The sequence below is a fragment of the Triticum urartu genome, chromosome 4A, assembly GCF_056163025.1.
Source record: "Triticum urartu cultivar PI428250 chromosome 4A, HENAU_Tu73, whole genome shotgun sequence".
NCBI lineage: Eukaryota > Viridiplantae > Streptophyta > Magnoliopsida > Poales > Poaceae > Triticum > Triticum urartu.
The window spans coordinates 541176088-541201409 of NC_141876.1; the positions used below are offsets into that span (position 1 = coordinate 541176088).

The 25322-nt window shown below is 46.3% G+C and overlaps 1 protein-coding gene across 2 annotated transcripts; it reads right to left on the bottom strand.

Annotated features, from left to right (window-relative positions):
• Window positions 1-213: 213 nt before the first annotated feature.
• Window positions 214-6397, bottom strand: LOC125552599 (sulfate transporter 1.2). 2 transcript variants are annotated; one of them, XM_048716202.2, is made up of 14 exons: window positions 6247-6397; window positions 3403-3801; window positions 3244-3292; window positions 2912-3119; window positions 2616-2790; window positions 2459-2524; window positions 2258-2371; window positions 2038-2154; window positions 1814-1940; window positions 1448-1734; window positions 1168-1358; window positions 997-1082; window positions 827-903; window positions 214-722 (listed from the first exon to the last, which is right to left on the bottom strand). In XM_048716202.2, the coding sequence occupies exons 2-14, from the start codon at window positions 3754-3756 to the stop codon at window positions 579-581; spliced, it is 1995 nt and encodes a 664-aa protein (XP_048572159.1). In that variant the 5' UTR covers window positions 3757-3801; window positions 6247-6397; the 3' UTR covers window positions 214-578. The 2 variants fall into 2 exon arrangements, with proteins under 2 accessions (XP_048572159.1, XP_048572158.1); XM_048716201.2 differs by lacking the exon at window positions 6247-6397 and adding an exon at window positions 4209-4338.
• Between the last annotated feature and the right edge of the window lie 18925 nt (window positions 6398-25322).

Consider the following 25322-nt stretch of genomic DNA (forward strand, 5'->3'; position numbering starts at 1 on the left):
TTGTGCTTTTTTTTGAGAGATCGGCTAGATGAACAAAGTTTAATTCCTAAAAAAAGTACTATGGAATTAGATTAGAGCATGATGAATACAATGAGGGATTAAGTTTTAGAGCATGAGGAATACGATGAGGGATTAAGTTTCAAAGCTAGAATGCACAAGCAAGCAACTCATCTTATCGGAGTAGTATCAGAACCTTTAGTGTATCCATTCCACTCAGCCAAATGCAAAACCTCTTTATAAAGCCTTGAAGTACAAACACTAACAAAATACAGTGGTACAGATCCAAAAACTGGACAAAAAAACCCAAAGATGGATCATCAAATAAACCTCCATCCAACTGCTCGCCGACGCACACCCCGAGCACGCACACTGATGATGCAGATGTCCAACTAGGCCACCATCTTCTCCTTTTTTCTCCAACCACATCTTGCGAACCTGATGCGCCCCAACTCCACACACCTCCATTATTTACCTTTGCACGAACTATGCCGTGTACTTCTGTATTCCTTGATCTATAAAAATCACACCAACACATCTCTCTGCTTCTCCTGTACATCGCTTCGTTCGACGCGTCTTCTTCAGACGTTCAGGGCTGACTTCGGAGCAAATTTCTTCACTGCGTCGCTGACCGACAGGAATATTTTGTCGTCGCCGATGAGGTCTGTGAATTTCGCTGACCGCAGCTTCTGGATTACTGCCGGCCCGGGATTGGCGAGGATCAGCTGTAGTTGCACACATGGATTTTTGTTCAGTGATTATTCCATGAACATGCTTGCGGTAGCAGCTAGAAGTTAAACAATTCTGATCCTAGTTTTTGGTATTTTACCTGAATTTTGCGCTTTTCAAGTGCTTTCAGCAACTCTTCCAAAGCATGGATTCCACTTGTGTCGATATCAGTTACCGCTGTTGAAGAGTTAGTTGATCAGTGTTTAGCAATGAATAAATCAAATATTAATTTCCGTATTCTAAAATATAGTAATTCTATTGTCTCCTTACGAGATAGCTCAACAATGAGAAACTCTGTTTTGGACAACTTCTGTTCCTGCTGTTGTTCCTCCTCATCCCTCAGCCATCTCAGGATTCTGAAAATGCGATAATAAATTACTATACTAGTAATGATGCCACTGAATAATATAAATTAGTAAATCTTGTTGAAAGGAAGTTTACCTCTCTTTAACATAATTGGAGTTTGTGAAGTAGATAGCTGAGTCCACTCTGACAATCATAACCCCGGGCACCTTGGTAGCTTCTGGGTATTGTTCAACATTCCTGTAGATCGTTGTTCTTGGGAGGTTGCCGAGTAAAGCTGTTCTCGGCCGTGTTACTTGGAGAAGAATTTTTCCAAGAGATATTGCAACCTATTTCATGCAAGATCCACAATCATCAACCATGTCAGTAGGAGAAATTCAGTTGTAATTAACATGACCGAAATTGTAGTAGCACGCACCGCAATGAGCAAGCCATACTCCACTGATGCAAATACGACCCCGAAGAATGCTCCTAGCAATGCCACGAAATCCATTTTATCAACCTTCCAGATAAGGTACGCCGTCTCATAGTCAACTAGGCTAACCACTGCATTTATGATGATGGAAGCTAGAATGGCATTGGGCGTGTACTTGAACAATGGAGTGATCAACAACAGTGTGAGCATCACTACAATTGCCATAACAACATTGGATACTGCTGTTTTGCAGCCAGCCATGTAATTTACTGCTGATCGCGAGAAAGAACCTGCAGCAAACATATCTTGTCAGTACAATGCTATATTTGCATGTGATATGTGGCTTTTCTCTACTAAATTAGCAATCACCTGTGGCCACGTAGCATGAAGTCATTGAGCCAACAATGTTCATGGTTCCTAGAGCTACCATTTCTTTGTTCCCATCTATTTGGTAGTCCTTCATGGCAGCAAATGTTCTTCCAATTGCGATTGCTTCCTGATAAAGTTTGCATTGGTTTTGACATATTGTTGGATATTCTAAAAAATCTATTCGGAAAAAAATGAAACTAAAAGGTCAATGAAGTTTTTGTTACCGTAAGGGCAACCATTCCAGCTACTACACCAATTCTGAATCCTTTCGCCAAGTATGGGCCAGACCAATATATGAGATGAAATGAAGGTGGATTGATGCCTTGCTTTATATCCTTGACCTGCGATTATCCAGTAATTGATCCACATTGTTATCTTCGACTAATTTTTTACAACTGAAGTTTCTGATGGCAAAAAGTTGCGAGTAGTCAAATAGCGACTTACAATTGCAACGCCCTGCTTGTCTGCATGGGTGATGAACACACAGAAGGTGGATATGACAACTGAAATGAGCGGGGCGATTGCAGAAACCCAGAAGAGCTTCTTATTCTTCTTGGCCTGAATTATTCCAATGGAACAGAATGATCATCACAAATAGTCAAGGGAACCAAGATGCAATTCTGAGCATGTAATATTTTATCTTACGATGTATTTGGTAGTTAGAAGAAACGCCAAGAAGGATGCGCCAATCAATATCGTCTGATAGTTCCACTGAATCAACAACGCAAGGGTAAGCTGATGAAATACCATTTTTTTGTCATCACAGAAGTAACAAAATAGAAAAAAGGTTGAATATCCTTACCCCATGGTGTACATTTCCCCATACTGACTCCATGACCGAGATGATATCAGACTTCTTGGTGAATTTTTTGATGCCAAGGAAGCCTTTGAGCTGCTGAAGGGCAATGGTTACGGCGGCACCCGCCATGAAACCAACGATGGCTGCATGAGACAGGAACTCTATGATAAACCCTAGCCTGCAGCAGATCGATCGAGTCGGGTCAGAGACTACGTAAAGCAGATGAACTTTTCTGGAGTTCATGCCAATATGACATCAGAAACTGCCAGGTCAACGGGCCAAGGACCACGGATGCTCACCTGAAGAATCCAAGCATCGCCTGAGTGATCCCCGCGAAGAATGTTGCGGTGAAGGCCAGCCGGCTGTACTCATACGGATTCTTGACTGGATCGATCTCTTCCTGGAGGAGAGTTCCAAGCAACAGGGACACGACGGCCACCGGACCTATGGCTATATCCCTGGAACTGCCCATCATAGCGTATACCAAAGGCGGAACGAAGCTACTGTCTGCAAAAGAAAATCAGCAAAAAACTCTCATCATCATTATATATAGTTGCAGACTTGTAGGAGCAAAACTGGAACTCTGAGATCTGATCAGTAATGAAAAAGCTAACAGGTATGTTGAACTTACACAGTCCAACATGTGCTGGCAGGAAGGCAAGCTTGGCATAACCGATGTCCTGGCGTAAGATGCCATCAGAGAGCACATGTCAGTCAGAGTACGTTGAAGGGCTGCCTGTGCATGCAACTACACTACACAAGAGAGCAGCTTTGATTTCTAGTTTGTTACCTGAGGTATGCAGAGGCTGGCGATGGTGAGGCCGGCGACGAAGTCCCCTTTGAACTTGCCGAAGCTGTAGCTCCTGGCCCAGTCCAGCACCGGGAAGAGGTGCACCAGGCTGAGCCACAGCTTCTTGGACCTCGGTTGGTCCTTGTACTCACGCAGCGGATCGTCGGCGAAGAATGTCTCCTTCACCCCATCTGCGAACTCCGCGAGGAGGCCCTTCGCCGGCGGGAACCCGACCTTGTAGCCATGGTGGTGGTGGTGGTGGGTGCTGTTGCTGTCTGTGTAACGGTGCGACCCCGTCTGGCTGGAGACGTCGCCGTCAAAGTCCTCGCCTCCGTCCGACACGGTTCTTGGCATTGTTGCCGACGTTGCTTGCACCTATGTGCAGATGGATACGTCTGTCTGGAAATAAGGCAGCGAGCGAGAAATGAGAACATCAATCCCTATCTACATCGGGCGAGACAATTAGCATATACTGCGAAACTGAAGCTAACTCTCCATGTATTTCAGACGGAGAAATCATTAGTACTAGTCAAATAAAGCACACACACACACGCATGGACATGCATGACCATCCATCTGCATGCATGGTGCAACTAAGCTCTGGACTGAATGAAACAATTTACAGCAAGGGAAAACCAAGACCATAGGTGTTTTTCTTCGGAACTGAAGGAAGGAATCAGAAACTTATGCATGAACAACAAGAAATACAGTATATATCAAGAATGGAAGCAGCCAACACCACTGATCATTGCATATCATTCATAACCATGAATGAAGACTTGATGGACCAAGGAAAGAAAACATACACAAGGATGACACTCAGCCAAAGGCCTGCTGCTTTGTGTTGATTGTTCAGAAGCTAGGGAATGTCCATTATATATAGATGCAGAGAAGCTGCGGCCGCGATGAAGGTCAACCCCTATATTTTAATCGGAGGGCCAAGAGATAAGCTAAGCTGCAAATTATGAATCTGCGTCGAAAATCGCACCACATTCAGCATAGCGCAGGAAACGCCTACCCTAATGAATAGGTTATTCTCACAGCTCATCACTTGCTGAACTTGTAAATCATTTCTGCGAAAACAATCAAACGGTTTCAGTGACAGGTGACACAAGGAACAATGAAACTGGCTTTCAGCTCTACATGGGCCAGAGTGGACCTGAGCAAATGTGTGTGTGTGATGTGCCCCAACAGGGTAACTTATTAAGATATACTCCAATCTTCACCAAGTTGCAGTTTTGAAACGTTGCCAGTTTTTCTAGCTGATGAAAAGGGACGATTCCCTTCCTGTACCATCGAGTCATGCACACGTTGGCTTAATGCGCAATCAAACTCCGATGAAAAATAGAAAGTATATGACATAAAGGGGGCTAGACTTGTGCAATTTTGACATTTAGGCTTACCCAAATGCATGTGCTATGACTTCAGAAGCCAAACAGAAACTTCAGAATTCAGAAGAGCACTGGCCACTGAAAAAGCAAAATTGGGGGATTCTGTGGCTATTTTACCCTGCCGTATGCTTTTGCATGTTACACGCTCATCTTTGGCGTAGCTCTAGAAGGCGGTCAATCGATCAAGTTTTTTCTTTTTCTGCTGTACTGAACTATTTGACACCTTCTTGAAAAAAATCGAATTGAGGAACATCGCTCCCAATTTCATTCAACATGAAATTGATAATGTAACAGGGTTTTTGCTGGAAGGCTTCTTTACTGGACATCGACAAGATAGGAACGCCCGTTGTTTCAAGAAGAAAAGGAAAAAATGATCAAGTCGACAAGGAAAAAAAATACAATTCCTTAAAACGGAGTAGTTATGGACAAGTTCCACTACTAATGGCATATTGCAAGCTATAATAAGCTGCCTCTCACAGACTAGGCAGGCCGTAATAATGCAGTTGTTAACTCTAACTATGCACCGTCTGAACATGATCTGCGGCAGCAGAAGTACAGGATCAGACTGGAGATCGGCACAGTTAGTCATCGCGAAACCCGATCGTTCCATCAACTACTAGTTTAATTTCCCTTAATCAACTAGCAGTAGCGCCGGAAGAAAAATGGTCTGCCATTTGCATGAACCTGGTCAAAGAACCGATCGAAAGGCAGGCTAATGTGATGGGTTCCTGATGCAGGTGGACGGTCCTAAAATGCACAGCCGAGAGGCTGAGAGAGACCAACCGACGTGCTCCTCTGCCTAATAGATTCCATGCACTCTCGGTGGCTCTAGTCACTCGCTTGCGAATGTACCTTGGCCCTGGCACACGTTGCAGCTAGCCTTTTCGTTCTAGTGGTGACCCAGTGGTGCTCTGCTATTTTCAATACAGTTTCAGGATAGGAGCATCTACAGTGTTCAGTAAGACAGTAACAGCTCTGTGTACACCAAGTTCCACACATGCATGATAAAATGGCATTTTTCTACTAGAATACATGATGAAATGGTATTCATTCATGAGAAATCACAGGAACTCCGCTGTCAAAACCCAAAGATATTTCTTTCTAAAACCCATGATAAAAATACACAGCAGAAGAATAAGTCACCCTAGTGATCCGATCCAGTGACCCTATCGCACAAATCTAAGGAAAATGGTTCCGGTTTAACATTCCAGAAAGCATCTAGATCACTCAAAACTGAACAATGAAGGCCTGAAGAAAGAATACAAGCACACAAAGAACAGAGAGGAGGTGATAAACAAATGCAGGAACTAAAACCCTTTACGAACACGCGGTCGAAAAAGAACTTTTCCGTGGGGCTTTTTGCCTGCCTCGCTGTGCCAAAAGGGAAGGAAAAAATTCGCAAAAAAATAAACGAAAGAGAGATCGAAAAGAAGGAGCAAGTGGTCTTTCTTACTGTGTTGTTCCTCTGGGAGCACCTTCGTGGAGCTCCGGACCTTTTCCTCCTGGCTTTTCCTGGGCCCCGCCAGTGTTCTGCTCGGACTATACCTTCCAGCAGATTGGATGGTGGAGGGTCGCCTCGAACGTGGACGCGATTGTGGGTCAGGAGGTCGACGACAGCGCCTTCATCACTATTTAAAAGATTGGGGGAGGAAGAAGCGAAAAGAGAGAGGGAGAGTGGGAGAAAGAGAGTCAAACAGTGTCCAGGTTCGATGAACCTGGTGTGGGGAGGCAGCGCAGGCGTGAAGAACGGGATGGGAGTTAACCACCTGCTGCCACGTTGACCTTGCTCGATAGTATTACGGCGAGTATTTACGGGTTGGGAGGCTGCCAGTTCACTGCCATTGCATGTAGGATGCTGTACTGGCGACAGCCGCACAGTGTGTTTGTTGTTGTAACAAAATCACAACATTTACTGTTTTGGTTTTCATTTTAGGCCAATTTCTCAGCACACCATGATTTGCGACACAAACTAATTCTTTTTTATTTTATTTTGAGTTGGTATCTAAACTTATTCAAACCATCAGTTGTCCTGTCTGGCAACCTGACACGAGAGACCCATTTGTCAATGTTCACATGAATGCAGAGGTTGGCGTTCACTTGGAATAACACTAAGGGCATGTTCGGTAGCTCTCTGGCTTTGGCATGAGAACGAATGAGAAAACTCCGCGGAATTAAAAGGTTACATTACTTATATACTATGAATAACATTACGACAAAGGATGAGTATTGTAACAAAAGATGAGTTAGCTGTCAAGTGGGACCAACATTTATTTCAATATACTATATGTTTCACATGTGCATTCTATATAAAGCTCTAATTTTCGTATGGACATACGAAGTTGTCATTCTGAGCAACTTATATTCTATAATAATGGATGCATATTAAAAATTAACACGTTGTTTGAAAATTTAGTAGAGATAACTGCATGCTCCGATCACCTGAAAAACTACGTGTTTTCTAAACACGATACAATCGGTACAATCGTAGATACTCATATATACGCACATGCACACTCTACCTCATGAGCACTTTCGAGATACTCAGCCGACACAACATTATGAGATTGACCAAGTCACCAAAGACACATCGTAGTCGCTGGGAACGTCTCCTCCCACTGAACGAACATCGTCGGTAAACTTGAAATACATTCAGAACAATACGAGCACCAATGTTAAGTCTAGGACTTGAACCTTGGTGGGCTGGTTCCACCACACGAAAGCTAACCATCAAAGATAGTAGTTATTTCCTCCAAACTAACTTGTTTCACACTTCAAATAGCCAGAAGCCAACAATCTCATACAAAATTAACAAAGGATGGCGATGATCATTCAAGGAATCATGTGGTAAATTGTTTCATACTTAAATAATTCTTTTCGTTAATGGGACAAGCTGGGTGATCTTGATTGACAATGCGACCTTTTTTTTGGCATTGCCACAACCCGGAAGAACTTATTTGGACCCATCAATACGTAGGTATAACAGTTAGTTGGAATACTTGCTTTTAACAGAAGCGATCCCACATACCAATGATTACTAGAAAAATCCCCTTAGTTAGCTAGCAATTTATGACAGTGATGGTAAAGAAAACAATTTAACAGCAATCGCAAACTTATTAGCCTTGTATGAGAAAAATATAAAAAGGAGGCCCTATCATCTACACATCATTACATCATTGTGATGTATAGAATCATATTTATTTGACAAGTTTGAACCAATCCTTGATGTGTAAATGGTTATTTGAAATTAGAAAGCGCTCAAGGACTGGCATCAGATGGTGAGCATAAAATACCTCCAGCAACATAGCTTATCTGTAACTAAAAACCCAAGTGGCGGATCTCATTTCTGGCAGCGACTCATGAAGGTGAAAAGTATAGTTCACCAAATCACTGAAAGAATTGTAGGTAGATCCAAGACCTTGTCCTAGGAGGATGTCAAGAGTGGACTGATAAATCCAGCAGACAAATTCCCTAGACTGTAAGAAGATTAATGTACATAGGGTTAAGACTGAATGTTAATGCAATTCAGAAAAATCCCGTGGTCATACTGTGTTGAACAGTGGGACAAGTTGAAGATGATGGTGAATGATATTATTTTAACTGGTGGAGCTGACACAGTAAAGTGGAATCTTAGTGGCAAGCAAAGACTTTCTATGAGATAATTACACTTGCATGGCTGCAGAAAAAACTGACCTTGTGGGCTACAGATTCATATGGAAGTTGAAGATGCCACTAAAGATAATGATCTTCCTTTGGTTGATGCTGAAAAATGCATCTTGACCAAAGAAAATTTGCTTAAGAGGAGTTGGACTGGAAATAAGTAATGCCACTTTTGTGGGCATCCTGAAACAATTCAAAACTTTCTTTATGAATGAAACCTTGCTCCTACGGTGCTTCTTCTTCTCCGCCGCCCGTTCCACATCTCTCCTCTGGCCGCCGCACAGATACCATCGGCTTATACGGTGCTCACCATGCCCGGCAACTGTTCGGTGAAATGCACATGCTAAATTCTTTTGCCCCTTCTTCTTTGAAGCAATGGATTCGGATATGGAGTACATATACGAACACTACATTGAGTTGTCAGACGGCTTGTCCGACGAGGAGGACTACACGTATGAGACGGCAATGATACAGGAGGTCCTTGCAGACGCGGAGCGTGCGGAGGAGCATGTTCTCAATTTCAAGGGATCGATCAAGGGTCATCAAGTGCTCAACTGCAACAGGGCTCGCGGCCAATTGATGCTGATGTCCGACTACTTTGCCCCCGATGTCCTCTTCGCTGACAATTTTCACAGATGGTTTCGGATGCGCAAAAATGTCTTCGATCATCTCTACCATGGGGTCTGGTCCTTTGATGACTACTTCATCTTGAAGAAGGACGCCATGGGAAGGATTGGGTTCTTCGGTTACCAGAATTGCACGGCCGCACTGCGGAGGCTTGCATATGGCACGACCACTGATTCATGGGACGAGTACCTACGGATGTCTGAGAGCACATGAGGGGATGACATGGTCAGGTTTGCAACTGTCGTGGTCTCGATGTTTGGATCTCAATACCTGAGAGAACCAAATGTCGTAGACACGAGAGGCTCTTGGCAATCTCAGAAGTAAGAGGGTGGTCAGATTTGCTCGGATCTCTTGACTGCATGCAATGGAAATGGAAGAACTACCCAAAAACTCTACAAGGGCAATATCAGGTCCATGTTAAGAAGTCCACCATCATTTTTGAAGATGTTGCATCACATGATCTTTGAATTTGGCATGTTTTTTTTGGCGTGTCCGGGTCTCACAATGACATCAATGTGCTGCAGCAATCACCATTGTTTGCGGGGCTGGCTGGAGGAAAAACTCCTTCTTGCCATTACACAGTGAATGGGCATGACTACAACATGGGTTACTATCTGGTTGACGGTATCTATCCTCCGTGAGCTACGTTTGTCAACACCATCTCTAACCTAGTTGGCCAGAAAAAGGCTCACTTTGCCCAAAGACAGGAAGCAGCTAGAAAGAATGTTGAGAGGGCATTTAAAATTATGCACACATTTTGCAGTATTCGTGGACCAGCTAAACAATGGGATGCGGAGACCTTGTCGGAGGTGATGACTTGTTGTGTGATCATGTACAACATGATCATGGAGGATGAGGGTGAAGATGCTACCACAAGTCATTTGAGAACATGGGTGATCCTATCGAACTTTCTGATCAGAATCCGACCATATTTGAAGAGTTTGTTTAAATGCATCAACAAATAGGTAGCTAAAGGAAGATCTGATTAAGCATCTGTGGATGGTTAAAGGGGACAACAATGTTTGAGTGTAATATTTGAACTTATTTAAGTAGAACTACTGCTGCATTTGAACATTTAAACTATTGTAGACTATATATATTCGGCTATTTGAGTGTGCGGGCTAAAAAATTGGGGCGGGATGTGGCGGGCAGCGTTGGATCGATGAACAGCTCATGCATCAGTGTCCGTGGACGGGTCTCCTATCCGCAGACGGATGCCGAAGCATATTTGCGGGTCAGCATTGAAGATGCTCTAACATATGCAGCTACGATAGAATCATTACAAGATATGAATGTAACACCTACAATTAACCAGACTTTTCTGCAATAATGCCTTCAAGAAGGGATAAATACTCTTGCGCCAATGTCATCATGTCCGTCCATAGATGGTCAAGACAAGGATTTGTATCATGATTGTCGAAATCGACCATTGAAGGTCAGCACATCAACAAGGAGATAACACCTTCAACATGATAATGACGCGAGTTCATCACTGCTAAGCCCGACTAATAAATGTCAGAATAAAGTTTTCATCATGGACATGAAGCTATTCACCATCTTGATAATTGATCTTATGATAGTCACACGAAGTCGGAGTGGCGCTAGCAGATGGATGAGATATATTCCCACTCAGACCATCACCAAAACCATCGGGAGGCTGGCTATGTCATATTGCAGATTCAGCTATTGTCACTCCACCCCTGCGTAAACTGACATGTAGCATCCGCCACGTCCCCAAGGTTGTTGTCCCGACGTCCCCAGTGTGAATAGAGGCGGATGTTGCCTTAGTTGATGCCGATGGGGAGACATATGCACCCGACGCCATATGCTTCCACTTGTACCAGGAGCCAGATGTGTCGCATGCTGGGCCACCGCCACCTCGAAACTTGCAACAAAAAACCGAGCGGGCCAAACTGCAAGAGATTGCTCACGTCTGGCTTTTCTTGGTCCACAGGCAGGTTGTAACAAGAGCAAATGCCACAAAGATGCGCGGGCCATGACCCATGTAACTTTGTTGTAGCTCCGCCACTGGCGTCATCATCCCACAAAAGGATAATCATACGCAAGAAAAATGAAGATTTTGTCTCGAGTCGCCGCTAGAAGTTTACACACTTTTGTTTGCGGGGGAGTTTACACCAGATTTTGATGTAAGAAAGTCATTAGCTTCGACCTTTTCTTTGCCGGCTTTGATGTAAGTTTTTTTTTTGAAACAAGGCAAATGACTTACCATTTTCATTAATTAAGAAGAAGGTTTAGACAAGAGCAGCAGAGCGGCAAAAAGAAAGACTACTCTCGCGACATAAGCGCACTCAGGTGTTTGGCTCCCGCCAACGCCCAAAAATGGGTCTTCTCTTTGATCTTAGCAACAATAATGATGGTCGGTGAAGACGTGTTGCGGAAGAGTCTTGCGTTCCGCTCCTTCCACATTTCCCACATGACAAGCATCAGAACGGATGCAATGGCTTTCTTGATATGCCCTCCAGTGTTGATCGTCTTAAGCCACCAGTCTTGAACCGTGTCTTGATGGCACCAAATCAGTGGCGAGTGGTCATGCATGCCGAGCCAGGCGACCACCTCGTTCCAGACGCGGGCAGTGAACCTACACTGGAAGAGAAGATGGGAGGCGGACTATTGAACTTGTTTGCATAGGGGGACAAAGTCCACAGTTTGGCCATCCTCGCCGTTGTAATCGGCCCGCTGTCCAGACACGGTTTTGGATGATAAGCTAAGTGAAGACCTTGCATTCTGGGGGAGCCCAATTCCTTCAGATTGTGGGAGCAGTTGGACTGAGAAGCCCCCGAATTGTGCCATGTACGCCGTAGCCGCCTAATATTCACCACTGGAAGTGAATTTTCAGGATATGGTGTCCTTCCTATCAGGATTGAGAGCAACATCAATAATCATCTTTCATAGGACCGCAAACTCCTGGATATGTGCCAAAGTGAGCCCCTGAGTAATGTCAATTTGCCTGACCCAGAAATTGTTGTCCAGAGCCTTACTAATCAAGCATGCCTTTCTTTTTGGATACTTTGAAGATTTTTGGACCATAGTTTCCAATCATAGTATGGTACGAAACATGATGGGGGTGGTGGTGGGGGGGTGGGGGGGGGGGGGGGGGGGGCTTTCGAAAATAAATGCAAGGAGTGTTTGTTTTTGGTGGCCAAACTTCCAAGAGATGAACTGCGTCTATCCGATGAAGACTTGCATGTGTGCATGTTTCTGGGCTGCTGGGGTGGAGGGAGAAAGATGCAAGCAACAAGGTTTGACAAGCATCGATCGATTGTGCATACTACTGACATCGGAAACTTTGACAGGTATACAGAGCGCAGGCAGCTTGTGATTTCCCAGGTCGCCCAAGACATGGACAGGGCAACAAGATCTCTGGACACGACGCCCTCCTCCACCTTCCGCTGGCCGCTGACCCAACAGTCGCGTCGCAGCCACAGGACCTCTCAAGGACCAGGACCGCGCGCTAGGTAGCCTAGGTAGCTGCAGGTCCCCTCGCCTGATGCCGACCCATCGTGCCGTCGCACAAACGCCCGTCGGTCACTTGGCAAGCGCCTAACGATCGACGTGGTGTGTGCCTGGCGAGCATCTTCCAACACCCGTAAAAATACTCGCCGTGAAAGTGGTTTTATGTGATGTCCATAACATTCAGGGAAAATTGACGGGTGAGATGTTTTCTTGGTTCTTGTAAAAAAAATCCCTAAATGTGATTTTTGGCGATGGCGTGACGACGCCGGTGAACTCCGGCAGCAGCTGACATCGCACAGCTAGCGGTGGTCGGCGGCGGCGGCAGCAGTCGGTGGGGGTGGCGCATCGCGCGACGGCATGGCTGTCAGTGGGGGCGGCACGTCAATCAGCGGCGGTGATCGGCGGTGGTGGAGACGGGTTGGACTCTGTTGAGACGCTTTTACGGGAAGGGCCATCCTCTCGTAGATGAAGATAAAGTTCTGAAGAATTTACCGGGTCTTGTATCTTTTTTGGGTGTTTACGAAAACTGTTGGAGATCTTTTTTTGTTGCTCAACTTTTGCTAAACCGTGGTTATTTAGGATATACGAGAAGAGATGTTGACATGCCGTGCGCGCATGCCACGTCGCGTACATGTGCTCATTTGTCACAGACAATAGTATCTTGAGGGTGGAGCAACATATGGAAGCACTTTAGCTCTTGACCACAACGTGACACTGCCACTGGTCGATCGATGGGGATAGCATTGATCAGTTGGGTTCCTTGAGTCAGCTTGAGCTGCGACAACACCGAGAGGAAATCATGCACGCAGCATGCTCTGCTCTCGCTATATCCACTGTTTTATGCATCCATCCTCGTCCATGTAGGAGTACATCACTGGGTCTTCTTGGTATTTGTCGACAGGCAGAGAGAAATATGTGACCTGCTATATGTAAGTCGTCTGTAAATATATTTTGGATAAATCGATTTTCTCAGTTATTAGATAAAAGATCTAATGGCCGACCTTCTTTTCTCAATGGTTTAATTTGTACTAGTGGTATAAAATATCTACCATTGAACCCTGAAAAGACGCCCCAGGTCGCTCCCGCGGGCGGCCCGGGAGCGAACCCTAGCCGCTGCCAGCGCAAGCCCCTCCGGCCCCTCATCCCCTCGCCGTCGCCGGGCGAAGCCCGCGCGGCGGCAGGGCCTTTCCCTCCTCCAGCTCGAGCAGGGGCGGCGCGGGCCGCTCGTTCGTGTGGGGACTCGGCTCGGCGCGGCGCTCGCGCGGGTGCGCGCACCGGCGTGGGTGGCTGTGCTCGGGGCGGCGCGGCGAGGGCGCGAGGGGCGCGGCCTGGGCGCGCAGGGCGCAGAGATGGGCGTCCTCGTTCTGGTGATTTGGGGCGCGGCCTCGGTGCGCCTCGACTGGATCATCTGGCGGGGACGGCATGGCGGGTGGCGGCGCTCCGGCGGCTCCTGGCGCGTGGATCCGGCGGGTGGGGATGCGAATTGCGGCTCCTGGCTGCTCGACGAGACCCCTCCCGGTGATGTTGCGGCTGCAGTGGGTTGCTCGGGCTTCGGCCCGGCAGCCCTGCTCGGCGGGATGGGGTGGCGTGGCGGTCACCCCTCCTGGCTTGGTGCTATGGAGCTGGTCGGCTTGCTAGCCCGGCGTGGCTGGCAGCGTGGTGGCGTGGCGGCAGGGCCAGGCCGGTGGTCCAGCCACTTCTCTCTTTCCTGCTAGATCCAAGTCAGGGGCGGCTAGGTGCGTCCTCTGCTCCCATCCTCCCGCGGATCTCGCACTCCCTGACGCGCCGTGCTCGATTCCACCCCTGTTGGCTGCTTCGGCGGTCTGGTGTTAGTCCGATAGGCGCTCGATCACCATAGCAGGAGGTTTTCCCCTCCTTGCGGTGGTGGCTCTAGTCTCAGCAGCGACGTGGCTCAGCAAAAAGGTGACGAGGGTGATGCTACGGGCGAAAGCCCTATGTCGGCTTCGGTCGGCATCGGCGGTAGCGGCGCTCTGCAGCGTCGGATCCCTCCCTGGAGGTACCGTTGTGTGATGCATTGGTTCCTTCGCCTACTCTGTTCGTTCTCCGGATGGAAGCCTTAGATCCAGCTCCTGGATCGGACGACAGCGGCATCCACAACGTCGTTACCACCTTGGTGGTGCCTGTCTTCGTAGACGTTGCTCCATGTTGCTTACCTGAGGTTTGGGTGGTGTTTGACTGGCTTGAGGTCGGTGGTTGTTGGTGGTGGTGCAGCTGGTAGTGTGGTTGTGCGGCCGACTGGGGTCGACGGTGGTGTGTGTTGTGGTGGTGGTGGCGTGACCGGCCTGCGCTAGTGTGCACGCTGATGCGATCCAGGTGTAGACTCGGCTCCTTGATGCCCTTCGCCTATGCCGGCGGTGCCGCTGTTGTGATGTAGACTCGGCTGCGTGTGACTCTTCGTCCGGGTGTGGACTCGGTCGCTCGTTGCCCTTCGGCTGCACCAATAGCCTTGACACATCATGGATGGTCTCGGTTCATTGGAGCTCCTCATCTACGATGGTGGTGTTCTCATGTGGCTCAGGTTGGTGATGATTGCTCAAGACTCTCGCATGGTTACCGTTGTGTTGCGGCAAGCTTCGTGCTCTTGGTGTTGTCTCGGCTCATCTTTGCTCAAGGATGGCGCAAGATGCCTCTCAAACTTGCTAATCGTTCCGTTCTTCTGTGGCGGAGCCCCAGTCAAGGTTCGTGTCTGGGATGAGACTCGTTGATTGTGGTTGCTCCTGAGTTGTGCCATGGGGGCCGGTATGCCTGCCGATGCGTCCGGCTGTTTGCAAAGTCCTGGTATTGTGATCTCTCGACGACACCCCACATCTACTTGTGTCTCTCGTGGTGATGTCTTATGTCTGCCAGCTTGGTCATGCCTTGTTCGGTTTTTCGGCCCGGTTTTCCTTATAAACGGGGTCAATTTGTTAAGTTTTTTGATCCGGTTTTTCTTATAAACTGGATCACTACTCAGGCTTTTTGGCCACTTTGAGCAATATATTCAGGTGGAGAACCCCCTCCCCCCACCCCCCACCCCCTGGGTGATTCTAAAAAAAACCTTCTTTTCTCAACCTCCAGCTTTCTTCCTTCTACAACCGTTCCTCCTCCTATAAAATTGACTTATCCAAATTAGTACAAGTTCAGCATCTTGCTATTGTGGAGAATTATAGGGATGGACGCCGATCGATCATCGATTACATTGATACCCTTGTTTGATTATCTCCTGGCGATAAGCACGTCATCGAGATTGGACTTCGCCGTATTTGGCTTCTGGAGGTGATTAACATGTAAGCTACATTAACGGAAACAAGTAGGAGTACAATTTATATTATGAGATGCTCTCCGATGGGACGCAGCTTCGGTGCCTTAAAGGCACCTGCCTTTGGGTCACTGATATGTGGGCCAGCCACCTATTGGGCCCACATGTCATAGACACAAAGGTAGGTGTCTTAAGGCACCGAAGCATCGTCCCTCTCCGATGTGGAAGCACATAATTTCATCGGTCGCCGTGAAGACTTGCAGGTTCTTCTGGCGGCATTATTGCCCTAATATATGTGCGTCCAGCCCGTTTTTAATCTGCCGGTACCTTATCAGGCCACCAACTGGATAAGCTTTCACCGTAGATCGGAGACATGTCATTAGCTTAACTAAGTGCATTATTAAGCGGACGACGGCTCCTCCTTGCTCGAACAGTTGCTAATATGAGCTCCCCCAATGAAACTGTACTGAGTTTATTTGACTCGCTTAAATTAGTCGTATAATGATATGATATAGGTAGTTCCATTTCGGAGAGGTCGAATCTTCAAGTAAAATATTTTGGACGGGAAGAAAGATTGGGACTTGCAAAATGCCGTCGTGCTGTGAGATCGCTTCCGGCTGTACTTTATAAAAATTAGGAACCCTTCAGTTGACATTCTTTTTTCTTTTACCAAACGTAGAACTGCTATTTTCATTCGTTAAGAAGAGGAACCGGAGTAACCGAGAAATTACATGAGAAAACAAGGACGAGAACCAATAGATCACACCATTTATAATACAATGAAAGACAATAGATCACACCGGTTGACACACGAGGCAATAGCAGGGCAAGCGCGAAAAAGGAAAAAGAACCGGAGTGCCTTCATCTTCCATCGTCCTCCCTCACGTACGAGGATGCATGAGGAACACTACAAACATACATGAAAAGCCCCAATTAACCGGACCATCCATGATGCCTCAAGGCTACTGGCATAGTCAAAGGGCAACGAGCAGCCAAGTCCACACCCAGACGAAGAACCATGCAGTTTACATCACAACAGCGGCACCGCCGACTAAGCCAAAGGGCATCAAATTGCCGAGTCCACACCTGGATCACTTCATCGTGCACACCCACCGTCGTGATTGCGGAAGGAAAACTCCGGCACCACGGAACCACACCAGAAGACAACACCAACAGAGAAGAAAAGAAACCACACCACCAGAAATAAACCACTTCCCTGGACGGCATCAACCAGCTGGCAAACAGAGAGGCTCCAAATCGATGCCTCCAAGGAGGGAGTAATGATCGAAGCGGTGCTATGGATGGATCCAAATGAATCCGAGTTTCCCCCGAAGACTCGCATACCAGGAGGAAGTGTCGCAGCTCCATCGAACGATGCCTCCATGGAGGTGAGCGGCACCCGAAGGCCTCTTGGCTCCAGCTCGTAGCTAGAGCAGGGCTTCGACCGGATTGCCACACATGACCACCACCTGTGCCCAAACTTCCACAAGCATAATCGACGCCGCCGACTTTTAGAGTACCAACCGCCGCACCATGAGAGACATCACCCCGTAGTAGGACCACCACCACAACCATACATCACAGATCCACCGACCCCACGTGTCCAACGTGCACCGCCCACCTACCGAGATGGACGTTGGGGCCAGATCCGCCAAATGCCGAGCCGCCCCATAGCTCGACACATCGCCAAATGACCCACCCGAATTGCCACTCTGAATCCGGTCACTACACCAAGCTTCCACCACCGTGTTGGTCGGCCCCGTCCCCATGAGCATGTCAAGCCACCATCGCAGTTGACGAATCATGGCACTAGAGCCCAAATCCCTCATGTGCTGGACCTTCCCATGGTCCGCCGTGCTCGACCTTCCTGCTACGCGGCTAGCAGGCTTGCCACCAGAACCACCGCCTAGGGCCCACTGCCCCAACCAGGGACGAAGCAACGCGATACGAGAGGAGCTTGCCCAGGAGAGTATCCTGTGATACGGAGGCTTAGGTGCTCCCATGATACGGCCTCTTGGACCGTTGGATATCAAACCCAATGGCATATGAGGAGCTGTTGTAGCTACTGTACTTATGCATATTTTCTGGACTCCTCGAGGGATTTTTTGCAAAAATGTTCGTCATCTCAGAGGAGCTCTTGAATCTGAGATCTAACAGCCGAGTTTGTATGGGAGCACCGTACCTGAGCTTAGGTGCTTCCGGGGCACCCCATATTTTCCCGAGCTCACCCTACCGTTGCGTCCACCGAGATGGACTTCTCCCATTGGCCTCATCCTGCAGCACCCGTGATTCGATCTTAGTCAACATTGGAAGTCTCTTTTGGTAGTTGGCTTTCAGTCTTAATATTTAGACAGTACAATCTGCCATCAAGGAATGTTATATATGTTCCTTGAAAATTGTTTTTGTTGTCCAGAAAAGGTTACTATTCATTTATGTCCGGCTGTACTTGATAAAATAAAATTAGGAACCATTCAGTTGACATTTGTAAAGGACAAAAACTACTTACTATAGTGCTAGCGCTTGCATCTTGTAGGCGATGCAGCATGTAGTGTACCACTCTAAAATACCACTTCAATGGAAATTTTATACGTAGATAAATAAGCAGGGAGGGTTTACTTTCAGCGCTCCGATACGTCGGTACGCGTGTTGTACCACTTATCTTTCCATATAATCTAGGGGAGGCAGCATTTGGAAGGACTAGCATTTCGATGCAACGAAGGGCCATTTGCCGATTGATGGCATATCCATGAAAGATTGAAGAGAATATGTAATGCATGATGCACGCTCCTTACCAGTACTCCTTTTGTGCCATATATTTGACACAAACCAATACCCTTGTTATATAGGTAGTCACGATGAAGCGATGATGATCAGTTGCTGAAGCCAATTGGCAATGTCCAGTAGTGACTTTTGCATTATAACCTGCATGCAAATACCGTCTTGAAAATGTCATGAATGAAAAACAACTACTATTTTTAGTGGGTGGGTAAACTGGTATACACTAGAAGAGTTGTGCGCACTTTGCTGCGGCGTTTGTGTTGTCAAACTTAGTAATTTTTTTATTTGGTCTGGAGCATGAGGGAGATGATGGTGTATATTTTCTTCTTTTTATAATGTAGTGTTTTAGTTGAGCCTTTATAGAGGTGTGATTTTGTGTTACCTGCTAATCAATCCACATGTATGTAGGAAAGTTTCTTTCGCTGGCGACCGCATGTATTATATTGATGCTACAATGTCGCATGTTGACGATTCATTTTTGCTCGGTGATTATTAGGAAGCTCTAAAATTAGGAAGCATAGTGTATTTATTATAGACGTAGACATCTAGCTCCATGCATGCAAAATTTTGAACCATGTTACTCCTCATGAGTACCCCTTTCCCATGCAAAAGTAAATTAAAAAGAAAAACAAATTCAATGATTACTAGGGAATAACTAGACTGTTGTTGCCATTTGACTAGAACACCAACTTAAAAGGCATCCAAAACAGACTTTGAGTATCGTGCAAACTAGATGATACTCACGTGTTCTTGCTAAATTGGTTGCACTATATGATGGTTCGATATTTTGCCATTTTTAGAAGAGGGGTTTGATAGGATTTTCGTCGAGTTTCGACATGAATTTGGCAATGACCCACCAGTATTGTACCAATGCAACTGAAAGGAGTGCCTAGGCATCAGTAAATTTTAATTTCTACTCCCTCCGTTCCTAAATATAAGTCTTTTTAGAGATTCTAATATGGCTACATACGGAGCAAAATGAGTGAATCTACACTCTAAACTACGCCTATGTACTCCATGTTGAAATATCTAAAAAGACTTATATTTAAGAACAGAGAAAGTAGGTGTTAAGTAATGGGCATCACAAATTGTCGGCAAGGGAATACGGTGACTCCCGGTAAGAAAAACATGGTTGCTACTTTGAACATTGTCCATCGTTGAGAGCTTTACCAGATGACTAATTAACGGGGTAACTTGCATGATTCCTTCATTCTCCCAGCTAGGTCCCCGCTGAATCCAATAAAGGAAGCAGATAATTGAGCACTAATGCACCATTAATTAGGTCTGTGTTCTTAAGCTCTATCCAAAGGACGCGGAACAGATCCTGCCTCACGTCGCAACAGGGCCCACATGGCCACATCTAACCGACCCAAATTATGATATGCCACTCAAAACAAAAGTGAAATGCAAGTATTTCAAACCAATGGTATATTCCACGAGCACATTGCATTTTAGAATGGATATTGTGTCATCATCGGTTGTACTTTGGATCAGCCGTTGTTCAAAGTTGTACTTTGGACTTGGGCGGCCGCAAAATAATAGTTTTGCACTTTGGGCAATGATGGTTCGTTTGGAAATAGTATATGGGAAAGGCTTGGGCTCAACCGACTGATATCTGCCGCGCTATCTGCCGCCTCACACGTTTGTCCGTGTAGGAGCACAACCAAGATTGCAACATGACCCATGTTGCAATTGTAACACGGGCTATGTTGCAAAGAACAGGGCCAGCGTGAGGTGTTGTTAGTATGGGAGCTCAGCCTAGGATTGCAACATGACCCATGTTGGAGTGACAACACGAGTCATGTTGCAAAGGATTCGGCAACGTATGTCTGTGTGTGAGAACTTAGTCCAAGATTGCAACATGGCTCATACGATAGTCCTAACATGAGCCATATTGCAAAGGACGGCATAGAAGGAAAGACGGGGCGCAACTTGACTCGTGTTGCAAAGCCTCAAATGCAACACCAGCCATGTTACGAACGGCTAGAAGCACAGCTGTCCCGCACACCATCCAATGTATGCCCAGGCAGCCGATACAATCATATTATCGCCCGATCGATCGACGTGTAGTGTCTCCCCTAATAAATACACCACTCTAGCCTTGATTGTTGGTCTAAAGAAAAAGTATCAGGAGGGGGCTCAAAATTTTGAGTTGTAGTCTAAGTTCTAGTAGTTTCTGAATTGTTACTCCTTTGTCAATTTGACTTACAAAGGAGCACTGAGAAGATCCAAGGATGTGTTTGGTTTATTTGTATGGTTGACTAGTTAAGGTGTTGCTTGCTCACCCATACGAATTGCCCAAAATTAACTAGAGACTAAGATAGAGATGACAAAGAAGCCTTGTCATACTATAGTGTTGTTGCATTGGAAGCTACCAAAACAAAGATCATGTTTTTGGTTATGATCTTGGTTTTGGTGCACGAGCGGCTATTCTTTATTAAAGGCTTAGGGTTAGTGGCCATTTGATGGAGTTACTATTGTGGGACATGCGACCTCGTGTTTTTTACTTTCTGGATAGATGTTGTTCGGTTGCTGTATTTTGAATAATAAATAATATATGGTTGTGTGCATCACTCGATGTAAAAGGCTGGGGTTATCCTCCTTTGCGAAAAAAGGTGAAGCCAAAGTGGTAAAAAAATAATAAAGAAAATATATTAATACCAAACGGTAGCACCAAGCCGCGTCTTCAAGTGGCCGTACTTCCGTCGTCATGCGGTTCCAGCATCCTTGCCACACGATCACAACACCAACCACTGATGGCTCGAACATATGTGATGCGTCGCAGCTCCACCTCCTCCCGGTCGTAGCTCTACCGCCCTATGGTTCTAGCATCCGCACCGCATGGTTGCATCGCCGTGACACCGTCGCTACTGGTTCCAGCATTCACGACCCAGCATCGCCACCGCCCCCACGTTGGAGCTTTTATCCCCTGATGTCAATCGTAGCCCAACCATCGTGCATGTTGCAGCACCCACGCTGCTGGATCAACATCGACGCCGCATGGTCATAGCAAGACTCGTCGTTGTATCAACGACTCCTGCCTTTTGCAGCTCCGGCGGTGCACGGTTGGAGCGAGAGCAGCAGTATGTGGGAGGTATATAGAAGGATAGGGGGGGCCTCTGGCAGAGGAGGTCGACGGAGAAGCGGGCAAAGGGGTCGAAAACGAGCGCTTGTCATGCCTTTGCATGGAGAGACCGAGCTAAGACGACTTCAAACTTGCGGATGAGAATCGCCTCATTGTTACGATAAGGCTTCGGACGAGACCGCTTCAGACACGAGTCCCATGGGCCATGTGTCGCCGGCGTTCAGCCGGTGAAACTCCGGATTGATCGTCAGCCGATTGGGAATGTTTCTCTTAAAAAAATGTGTTGCGGGGAGCCAGGGGAGAGTAGCTTTGGAGGAGCCACGTACGCGTGCCAAGCGATTAATTGGCCCAACTGATTCTCGAGTGGGGTCTGTCTGTTTGGATGGTTAGGTGGACAGTGATATCCCCAGCCTGTCAGGGTTCAAGTTTCCGTGCTCGCATTTATTTCTGGATTTATTTCAGTATTTTCCGTGATGCGCGTTCAGTGGGAGGAGACGTTCTCATCAACTATAAGACGTCTTTGATGATTTCGTCAATCTCAAGATGGTATGCCAGCTCAGTCTCTCGGATGTGCTCATAGGGGATAGGGTGTGCGTGTGTGTTCGTAAGGACGAGTGTATGCGCGTATATATGAGCGTCTGCGTTACTGTTTGTTAAAAGAAGATATAAAGGGTTTTCGGGAAGAAAACAAAAGGTAATAAGTCCAGGCTTTGCCCTTTTCAGAAGTTTGGACCGGGCGGCTACTGTGCGACGGCTGCGAGGCGGCACTTCGAAAGTTGAAATGCGCGTTGCTTAACTTTTTTCATGCAAACGTTGCACGTATGAAGGTGTAGAAAAAGGTCCACTTACATTTTATAGTAAACAAGAGCGAGGCTTGTGCGCGATGCCGTCACGGCGGCCGTCACTTGCAGGCAGTTAGTTACCGAGGGAAAGGAGCAAACGCCCAACTGAAGGACGCACGTTGTTACCTCGCCTTCTCGGCTGCTGCTGCTTCATGTAATGTGGTGCACTAAACCTGGGATGAGCCATCAGCCATGCATGCATCAATCATCATAGAAAGCTGGGTTTGACCGCCAGTGCAAAATGGGTTACATTCTATCTCTTTCCAATCAGCAGCCGCCACCTCACACCGAGGCTTGAATTGCCCATCGCGGTCTCGCCTGGCCTGCATGATTGCGAGCATTTTCTGCGATTCTTCGTCGGCCTACGTCTGCGGATTGTCCCGTCACCAATGACACAATTTCAGTGGTAGGTAGGTTGATCCGGCATAGACATGTACTCCCTCGGTTCCTAAATACTTGTCTTTCTAGGCATTTCAATAAGTGCCTACATACGGAGCAAAATGAGTAAATCTACACTCTAAAATACGTCTACATACATCCGTATGTAGTAGTCATTTGAAATGTCTAGAAAAACAAATATTTAGGAACGGAGGGAGTATACATGCATGCATGGCAGGTTAGCTGAACACCACACAATTATTTCTAGTGCTAGCTAATACGGATGGACGTGTTACGTCGAAAAATACTTACCAAAATACCCTACACGCCATGACTGGCCTGGCCTTATCATGATTTGTCAATGCTTATCTAAGCCGTATATCGCCTGTGCGTCCACAGGAGCGAGGTTGACATTCTTCGGCCGGTCTAGTGGGTACAGATGATTTGAACCCTAGCCCCCTGTATGTGCAATGGTCGTTCTCATTCGGGCGTCTCCGGCCAATACGTACGTGGCGCCCCGGCAACGGATAGATGGAACGTCTCGGGTGCCAGCATTGTAGATTTTCTTTTTCAGTTGAACACGCAGAAACGGAGGCAAAAGTTTCGACTCATCAATTAATTAAACAGAAGATAATTACTCAGTTAATTAACAAAAATCGGATGAAAACCGAGCATCTAAAGGTCATGTCCCTACTATTAGAAGAAGCATACCAAGGAGGCGCAAAGGCCTACAAAGCGGAACAAGGCAGAGCCCAAAACTAAAAGCAAGGCTAACAAGCAACCGATAGAAGCCAAAATTAAACCAAAACTAATCTAAGCTACGTACACTGCAGCGTAGCCAGCAGATATGGGGGCCAATAGAGTGCTACTGCAGCTGCATTGTGGAGTTAGGTTCAGTTGATCCCAACTCAAATCTGCCAAATTCAACAGCGAATGGAGCGACCCCATGCCCATGCACAGATTCCATGGCTTCGCCCATGCGTGGTGCGCAAGAGCACAGGGCCGTTGACAACCTAGCAAAATGTAGTATGTTCAGTTCGCTCATGTGTCCCACTATCCATATCCGACAGGAGTATCTCACTAACTACAGCTACATGTTTAGCAACTGTTCGCCGTCAGAAGCATAATTCTTCTATTATTGGGAGGCTGGGTCTGGCGCATGGGCTGTACATGCATATTCTATTGCTATAGTTAAGATACCTTCATGATAACCCTAGAATGGTATCAACCGTATTGCACGAAAAATAGAGAAATGCCTGACACCCTTGTTTCCTGATTTATGGTCGGTCACATGCTAAATTGTGTCAGCAGTCAGATCAATTAATTAGTACTAGCCAGCTTTAGAAAAGGCATCTCTCTGAAAAGAGAAGCTTCATCGAAACATAACTACTAGCTGATCTGAATGAATATGTATATTTTGACATACCATCGAAGCCAAAATCACCTAGGCTTTTTGTGTATGCCATCGCTTATGCCTTGTAAACATAATAAGGAGGTTAAAAAACAGACAAGGTTTTCAGAAAATGAGGGCATCTGGAAAAAGTATTGAACTGTCAACCTCTGCAGATTTTTGGGAAAAATAAATGGCGCACCTCTTTCAAATGAGGCTGAGTGTTCAGTAGCGCGCTATGTCGCGAGTTGGGTCAGAGTTGGCCTTGTAACCCCTCCCTTACTTTGTTGTTTATGTTGTCTAAGTTTGAAAACCTTATGTTGTCAGACTCTGTTGAATAAGTTAATAAAATGGTTGTGTGCATCCTTGGATGTTTCAACCTTCCTTTCAAAAAAAAAAGTTTTAAAACCTTATAAAGGGCCTTATTCTTGGGCCGGGCAGTAGCCTCGCTTCTAAAAAAAGTAAACAAATATAAGACATGGTTTCTCTTAACACAAAAATGTTTAAGATGAGATGACATAAGTACATGGATGATAAAAACACTAGCACAACATGAATCAAATATAGGCAAATGCAAAACACCAACAGCCCGATCACTTGCCTAATGGGCCACATGGGAAAATGTATGCAGTGTCCCATTCATTTAGGACAACAGCAGCTTGATATACTCTTTTAATTTGTTTAGCTAGATCAATGCATCGGCTTTGATGATATCTCCATGTTGGCTTCAACGTATTATTGTGGGCCTTCCTTAGGGGAAGTCCTAGGTATTATTTCGTTTTTAATGCTTGGAATTTGTAGTAAACAGGGAAAATACTATGGAGCATTCTTATCTGATACTCCCTGTGTTCCGTAATTCTTGTCGTGGTACATGTTTATGTCATGTGCCCTTTTTTGTTTAACTATTGCATTATTCCACTTTTCAAATGGATTTCTACTAGTAACATGGTTCAGCTTCCCAGTATGGACAATACATATTCATCTATTGCGAGGTTGTTTATAGTCTAGTTTAAATTTCAACTCAATCCTATTAACTCGG

Bases quoted from the DNA above. Each gene is read 5' to 3' on its own strand.
- LOC125552599 (XM_048716202.2), bottom strand. From the start codon at position 3,756: ATGCCAAGAACCGTGTCGGACGGAGGCGAGGACTTTGACGGCGACGTC. The intron at 2,791-2,911 runs GTGAGCATCCGT...GATCTGCTGCAG, and splicing joins GCGATGCTTGGATTCTTCAG to GCTAGGGTTTATCATAGAGT. The intron at 2,525-2,615 runs GTAAGGATATTC...TTGTTGATTCAG, and splicing joins GGGGAAATGTACACCATGGG to TGGAACTATCAGACGATATT.